The 8,576-nt window shown below is 32.1% G+C and overlaps 1 protein-coding gene across 1 annotated transcript in view; it reads left to right on the top strand.

Moving 5' to 3' along the window:
• LOC105619062 (pleckstrin homology domain-containing family G member 5-like) overlaps positions 1-8,576 on the top strand; it is a 105,908-nt gene that overhangs the window by 82,322 nt on the left and 15,010 nt on the right. The window contains exons 8-9 of the mRNA XM_012200594.1: positions 601-737; positions 8,228-8,304. Coding sequence (XP_012055984.1) covers positions 601-737; positions 8,228-8,304 — 214 coding nt within the window. The remainder of the gene's footprint in view (positions 1-600; positions 738-8,227; positions 8,305-8,576) is intronic.

Raw genomic sequence — 8,576 nt, 5'->3', positions numbered from 1 at the left:
AGAGAGAGAGAGAGAATTAAGTATATATATTCATTATATATTTATTACATCTCGTTCCGCTTGAAGTTGAAATAGTCTTTTAAAATACAGGATATTCCTTTGCGGATTTTGTCCGAACTCTTTTAAAAGAGATTTCTTTAATCGTCGTAGAGTCCGACTGAAAAGCACCTAAAATTGAATTATATACTTTTATTCTCAAAAGTTCAGGGATTACGCGGATGAACAGATTGTAGTGGGAAGTAAAATTCACATTCGACAAAAATTAAAATTCGTATTTCTCGACGAGAGCTTCACATCGTGGTCGCTTATAAATTATTTTACAATCACTGCGATGATTATGATAGCGGTATGGAAGCAGGGAAGCAATTTTTCGAAACGTATTCGAAACGTGCAATTTTCTATTTTTAATTAACTGATATAGCGCAAACGTTAGTTTTTATATCACATTTGTGATACGCAGTTCGATTATGTTATTTTTATAATGTCTTGGAATTTGGATGGCAGATTAAAATAAAACTTGTATTTTGTTACGAAAATATTGTGAAGTATTTCTGCCGTCGAAAGATACGAAAATGATTTAACTCGCTATATGTGTTATAGGGATGTGTTGAGTCCAGCTTGCGAGCGTCGCGGCGTCGATTTATCGCGCGTCGAAGTCCTGGACAGTTCCTCGACGCCGTTATCTCTGTTGACAACGGACGCTTCCACTCTTGGTGGAAAACATCTACGAGTAATCGGTGAGATTGCATTATTTCTAAAATCTGAAACTTTTACAGAAAAAACTGAAAACGAACGCTCATTACGTGTCACTTTTGACTGAAACCATGTAACTCTTCTTGATAAATATTAATTGTAATATGTGTAATTATTGTTTCAATAATTAAATTATGATGTTTATGAAGAATAAATACTTATATTCTTTGGCCAAAATTGATCAAACACAACCAAAATTTCGGCCAAAATTTAATTATTATTTCAATAAATTATGATATTTATGAAAAAAAAGTGTATATGGGCACATTTATACATATGGCCTTTATAGGATTACTATTTTTTAATTTTGATTTCGATTTCGATTGAAATTTATATGTAGACGAGTGTTTCGGTTTAATTTCGGCAAAAGTTTCGGTTGGACTCTATTATTTCACATTCGGATTTAAACAAATTCTGTCCGAGGATTTAATTATATCAGACGATGTATGCGCGCTGGATTGATTCCTCTATTTTTGCTTCCTTGCTGTCATATTTTATTCCATCTGATTAGACTTAAGTCAATAATAAATATTGAAATTTGCACTCTTACTTATTTTACATTAATGTACATGAAAGAACGTTTTATAATTACAGTATCGAAAAATTTAATTAGATTTGAAAATACTTTTTTATTGGATTATCAAAATAATTACATTAAAATGATAGAACGCTTAAGCGTTAATGACAATGCTGCAAAAAGTTTTAAGCGTTCTAATATAATTATTTTGGTCAAAATTGTCAATCAATTCATTTTCAAATTTATAAATTAATTAAATTTTTAGATACTTCAATAAAAATTTCCAACAATATATAAACATTTAAAAAAGTAAAAATTTTTTTCCTGTAAAGCTTCGTAGCGATTATGTCTTATCGTAGTATTTGACGAACGATAATTATCGTCCAGACTGTTTGACATTAATTTTCACACGTTCCTTTGGACGCACCACTCAATGCTTGGTTTCGACTACTGTAATTAATTAATTATTAATAGTGCATTGGAACGCTCCGGCTCATTTGCGGCTAGCGAATATTGAGCACAATCAATTATTCTGTACCGAATGAGATGGTCTAGCGAATTCCCGAGGTTTGATTAATCTACAACCACATAGACACACAGTCCGGACGAAGTTGAGTGACATAAATCGCGAATGGATCATACGCATCGAAGAAAGTCTGGATTTTCGAGAGAATATGGGCAGCTGTCGTAAATTATCGATGTCCATGTCATAAAATGGAGTTTGTGATATTTATATCACAAAATGGATTCTAGATTTAACTTTCTTGAAGACATTTTTCATTAATGATATTTTAAGAAAGTACTTAGTTTTTTTTAATTTGATTAGATTTCTTTTCATTATATCTTTATTTAACTTAATTCTTTTTAGAATTTTCGAAGAATTTTCAATGCTTCCGAAGATATCCTCTGTGACAAGTTAAAACTCTATGAATTTTCTTATTCACTTTTAAGATATTAGTAAATATACAACGCTTATTATTACACAGTTAGATTTACTTAATTAGGCTATATGTAATCGGCTTAACCGCAAAATTAATCGATTAGATGCGTGAAATAATTCAACGCCTTTGTTAAATCATGATAGATCATGCACAAACCATTCCCTTGTTTCCCTTGATTAATTTAATTGTCTTCCGGCGACTTGAGGCAACGAAGATATTCGATGACGACAGGCAAGAGTTTCGAAGAATCGTTAATAGATAATGAAGAACGGATGAATAATTAAATTCACCTCCTTTGCAGTCTGGTCAGACGGATAATGAAAGCTTGGTAGATGAAGCAAACCGATAAAATTCTTTTCTTTCTGTGCGTGTATTTTCTTAAATACTTTAAAGGAGTGTACTTTTTCTCTAAAAATTGCATACTTCTTCTAATTTTTGTACAGACAATTCTAATAACTTCAAACAAATTCTTAATTGCACGTCTAATCGAAAATTGCACTTTACATTGTTAGACATCAAAGGAGCAATGATAATCCAATTTTTTAAGTTAAAAATAACATTTATTTTTAATTTCCATGTATGTCAAAATGTAAATTAATCCATTTTTGTGGTTAATTTCAAAATAAACAACATCCACGTTAACGTGTATACTTAGTAAATAATAAATTAAATTAGATTAAAATATAATACTGTATATTTTCTTGATTTAAATTATTTAAAATAAAATTAATATAAGACTCAATTAAAATCACAATTACTTGATACAAAAAGAGGGATAATAAACAAATATTTCGGCCTTTATCACATAATTATGTCAAATACGTAATAACGGCGAGGGCAGTTTAATAAGTCAATGATTTTTTTAACTTTTTTTTCCAAAATTTGACTTATTTCCAACATGATCTTTTTTTAAAACAATCACTGATTTATTAAATTGCTCACTTATTGGTATAAAACTGTCAGACGTTTATCAAACTTTGTGATATTATAACTGCTTAACAACTATGAACATTTTAATAAGCGCAGTTTCCTCAACACTCTTATTAATTTGTAATTAAAACCTTCTAACTTGCTCTGTCTTGTTGAACCATCATCCATAACGTAAAAGCTCCAACTTATTATAAATTATTAACTCCTTGTTTCAGTTAAATTAATGATACAAATGACAATCTAAAAAATGACCTAAATTGGATATAATTTGACATAAATTTAACATTGCAGACGGTTGAACTATTTTCGACTTGCACGAAATACATTTGCTGTTATAATTATTCTTTTTAATTGCAACTTTTAATTATCATCCTTATTAACAACGTTTAGTTCCTTAATCGTTTTATGTACTATTGCATATTAAATAGCAGCTATTCCGTAAAAGGGAAAATATAAAGGGAAAAGATAGAGCAGAAAATGCGTCCACACAAGGAGTTTAAACACATTTTTATTCATTCGAACATACATATAAATAAATCACAAGCCCAGAGCCGGCCATTTCATGCTGGCTTCATGCCTCTGTCCTCATTTTTCCGTGTCTGTAGAATATTTGAAGTGCAACACAACTATATGTGCATGCAAACAATGCAGCTTAATGCAATAATTTATTGAGACGATAAATTTCGTCGTTGTATTTTTCGAGCGAAAGAGAATGTTCACATGGAGAAGGAATGAAAAGAAAGACGGGCAGCAAAATGTGCTCGCGGATGACATCTGCATAACTCTATCAGGGTAAAAAAAAGATAAGAAAAGTGGGACGAGCAATAGAAGGGCTAAACGCAACTCGACGCTCTTATAGAAAATTTTCTCAGTTACTTAACGCCGCTATTTCATTTCCCCGATGAATTTGAACCTGAGAGAGGAGTGCGTGTACAACGCGGAGAGGTCACACATTCCGTCGAGTGATTTCGAGAGAACGATCGTGTATCCGATGAAAAGCCTCCGCATGGAATGGATACGAATAACGTGTACATGTACCTTTTCCTGAAACGCATCGCGTTTGCTACATGATTGTATGCCGTGCCGGGAATTTAAAACAACCAACATTTTATATCCCCAAAAAGCATCTCAATGCCTTGACGTTGAAATTAGATCAATTTCAAAAATAAAATGTTCTAGACACACGTGTTATCAGAGAGTTATAGAATTTCAATTACTATCTTGTTATTACTATCTTGTTATTATAAGGTAAATCTGAAATAACGCTGATCATACAGTGCTTTCCTAATAAAAAACTGAATCAAAAAGTCCTCTACCATTTTGTAATTTTCACAATAGTTAAGAGATATTAATTTCAAAAGATCGCCGAATAAACGGATAAAAATCGATGTATTATATAAGACAATTTCAAGATCTTCTTTATCTTTCAATGTTCTTTATGAAATATTTTGAAAAGTTTCTTAAAAAACTCTTAAAGATATCTTAAAACTTGTACGTCACAATTTTAGCTCATTGGGTGACTAAAAAAAAGTATTGCGAAAATTACAAAAAGACTTTTCGACTCAGTTTTTATTAAGAATAGCATTATATGATTAGTAGGCATTATTTTAGATATCCCGTGTACAATTTCAAACGTACAATTTAAACAAAATAAGAATTGAATCCAATTTTCGAAATCCAAGTTTAACTTTTTCCTGTTTGGGATACTTTTCAGTATCCTTCTCACAATGAGAAGGTTGTCAAACTTGAAAATTCAAATTTTCTTTCGTATAGAATTATATAAAATCATATTGTAATACCTTAACTCGATCATATTCTTACATAAAGTATTTTAGAGAAAGGGTTTTACGGACTTTTAGATCAATATAGAACTTATTAAAATAAAAAACAAGAAAATAAACATATTTTCCAAAACTAATTTATTGAGAAAATCTAAATTTAATTTATTAAGATTCAAACAATAATGGAGGTACGACTTATTGCAGTTTGCTATAAACCTATTAACATAGATTAGTTTCTCTATTTAAAAGCATATTTTCTAAACAAACATTATGAAAAATGTAGCGAAACATTTATTATTAAATATGGAGACGAACAATCTCGGAAACTTCTCTTCTGTTTATTAAACAATGCATCATGTTTGGTATAGCAAGTTTAATCGATATATGTAGACCTTTGCCATATACAAATCCATATACAATGCCATATACAAGTTGAAATGGAGGGAAATCACGTAGAACATTGCTGTACAGATAACATAGAACTATCAAATCTATAACTTCAAATCTTGATAATAAGTATTGATTTTAGGAAATAAAATCAATAAAACCTCTTTATTTTTTTTCGAAATACTGTATGTTCGACGAGTTCGCAATCTTCTTTGTGAAACGAGTATATAATGGTGCTTTCTTCTTTCTTTAAGAATATTGTAACTTTTGGAAATAACAGCGTAATCTCACAAGTTCGATACGAATATTCTGCATTAAATATTCGCGCGCGACAGGAATCGGTTTTGGATCGAAATATATACGCATATAAATGCAAGCGAGCGTAATTCCGATACGACGACGATACGCAACGGCCGTGTCGGAAAAATGTTCAATTTCCTCGCCGTCGGACTCGGAATCAGGATACACTCACCCGCGATCGACAGATCGCCAATAATATTCTCTGCAGCTGAAAGTCGCCAGGTTTCTTTTGTAATCATGCGCCAGGACGATTGGTGATGGAGAAGAGTATGCGATATTATTCAAGAGCGAAAAAGCAAGCCTCGCGTTGTCATGTGGCGCAAAATTAATGAACCAGAATGAGAAAAGGAGATACGTTTCCCTGGAGGAAAGAAAAGTTACGCATGAATGTAACAGCTGTTCTTCATAAAATTGTCACGGCAGGCACGATGCTGTATTATTTATTGCTATCATTCTCTAAACGTGTTTAAAAATATCAAGGAAGGATAAATTCATATATAAATGTTGTATAAAATATAGATATATCATATACTATTAAAGCAATTTCTCGACGTAATATTAGTACTATCTAGATCTCACACAGATAAGGCACGTTCTTCGATCACTCTGTAATAATAACAGTAGTAATGAATGACAGTAGCCAGACAATAGTCGTTATTACTTTCATGCTGCTTATTCTAAAATTCACATTTTAAAGAATCTATAATTTATGTCAGAGATCTCAGGACAGAATTTTATTTATAATTGTATGTATCACGTATTCTGTTTGTGTATGTTTTAATATATATTATGTGTGTATTTTTCTGATTTTTTAAATATTTTCATATTATACGAAACAGATAAAATTTTAAATACTCAAATACGAATTATATACAATCGTCAAATTATAGATATGAATCTTACACACATACACACGCACTCACGCACGCACGCACGCACGCACGCACGCGCACGCACACACACACACACATACACACGCGCGCGCACACATTATGAATCAAATAAATAAATAATTATATAAATTATATAAAGCGACTAGAACAACATTTTAATAAAGTTTAAAATATAGTTGCAAGAATGGTGCGATACAACACTTAAATAGATATAAATCCTAATCAATATCGCAAAAAGAGAGCTATGAGAAAATTATTGTAACAAAATTATCATAACAATGTAGCAATGCTGTTGTAACAAAATATTTGTAAGAAATTCATTAACTTCAGAAAGAATTATATAAAATACCGAGACGTGGTAATCCCAAGTCGGAAATATGAGGATTATCATTTCCCTCTGTAGTTAGGAAATAAAGCTCTACGAGGAAAACTTTCGTCGTTTTCTGCGTATGAACAGACGGAATCACGTCAGATCAGAATAACACACACGGCGATTTTCTCACATTTTTTTGTTCAATCTTCTGAGACTGAATGAATAATTGTTGCGTCGCGATGAAATTAAATCGGAACCAACTACAGAAAGTTCTGCTACTACAGAATATCCGAGGAACTGCAACCGGAACAAACGGGTCACTATAAGGATCCAGATGTTAGTACGACGAGCATCCTAGAGGTAATATAGCGATGATGCACAACTCCGGGTGATTAAAATTCGAAACTAAATCCGTAACAAGGCGATTGCGAACGTTACATGTAACAGACCGCAATTAAAGCGCTGTATCTATAGCATACTGCGAATGCGTGTGTGGGAGTTATATTCTAAAATTGCTTTCTATACAGCGTAACTAAATTTCCAGCTTAAGCGTATAATGATTTCATTTATTAATCTACTTGTGTGTAAATAAATGCTCAAATTGTATAGGAAAATGATGATTCTATATGATAAAATAATTCGAAATTTAGAACTTCTATATAAACAGAAATGAGCTTCAAAAATCATTTCCATAGATTGTCTATTTTTAAATAATTGCACATGCTTTGTCGTTTACATTTTTATTTTTATAAGACGATGATGAAATTTTAATTCAATGGATAAATGTAAGTGATTCATTTATCCCCGGATAATGGTAGAGTTAATGCTACACATGATACAGCGACCCTTGTAATGCGTTTGATCCTTTGATCCTTTTACGCGCAGAAAAGGCAGAGTTCTAATGCGAACGTGAACTGCAGACTATCGCTATGAAAGAGCTCTCAAAATGCAAAATTAGGCCGCCTCAGGCACGTACGATTTAAATGGTTCCCGCGACTTTTTCACGCATTACAGAAATGTTACGCGCGTCGATAACACAAAACCGTTCGATTTGCAAACCCTGCTGCAGTTCAATGCAGCGTTCCATATGCCTTGCGGGCGTTTAAATATAGAGTGAATTCCCAATGCACGATGAAAATAACATTTGCAACGTCAACAAAAAAGATTGGCATCCTCTTGCATATTTTATATCGCGATCTATTTGCAGAGTGTTTTCGTTAAATTAAAGTTTTTTAATTATAGAATGCGTGTTACTGCGTTTTAAATTTTCGATATTGATTCACTAATAGGAATTATTATTAGATAGAAATTACTTTCCTTGAATTATTAGAAAATAATTGACAGGATGCCCATCCGATTGAAAATATCTACAGAAATTCATAATAACCGCAACTCTCGCTTTCTCGTTTCAGTTAAAGATGAAAGATTGAATTCTCGAACGCCCAACCAAAGAGGAAATCAGAACGTGCTGTTACGGAAAGCCAGTGGGGTAAGTAGTTCACTTCCTTTCAAGTAATTCTCTACTAAACTCTGCGACAACAAAATTAAATTAAATAGAGCGCATCTCCCACAAATTTTTAATTAACTTGACTTTATTGCGATAGGATCTCTTAAGTCCATGTCATACTGTGCATTGGAGATTGAGGAATGCAAATTAGAATTTAGAGATTAGAATTCAATCAATCAGATACTTAATTTTAATCCATTGTGTGTGTGTGTGTGTGTGTGTGTGTGTGTGTGTGTGTGTGTGTGTGTGTGTGT

Source organism: Atta cephalotes, assembly GCF_000143395.1.
Source record: "Atta cephalotes unplaced genomic scaffold scaffold00001, whole genome shotgun sequence".
In the NCBI taxonomy this organism is placed as follows: Eukaryota; Metazoa; Arthropoda; class Insecta; order Hymenoptera; family Formicidae; genus Atta; species Atta cephalotes.
Note: the sequence above shows the minus strand (reverse complement) of the source record. Positions and strands in the feature narration are given on the sequence as shown.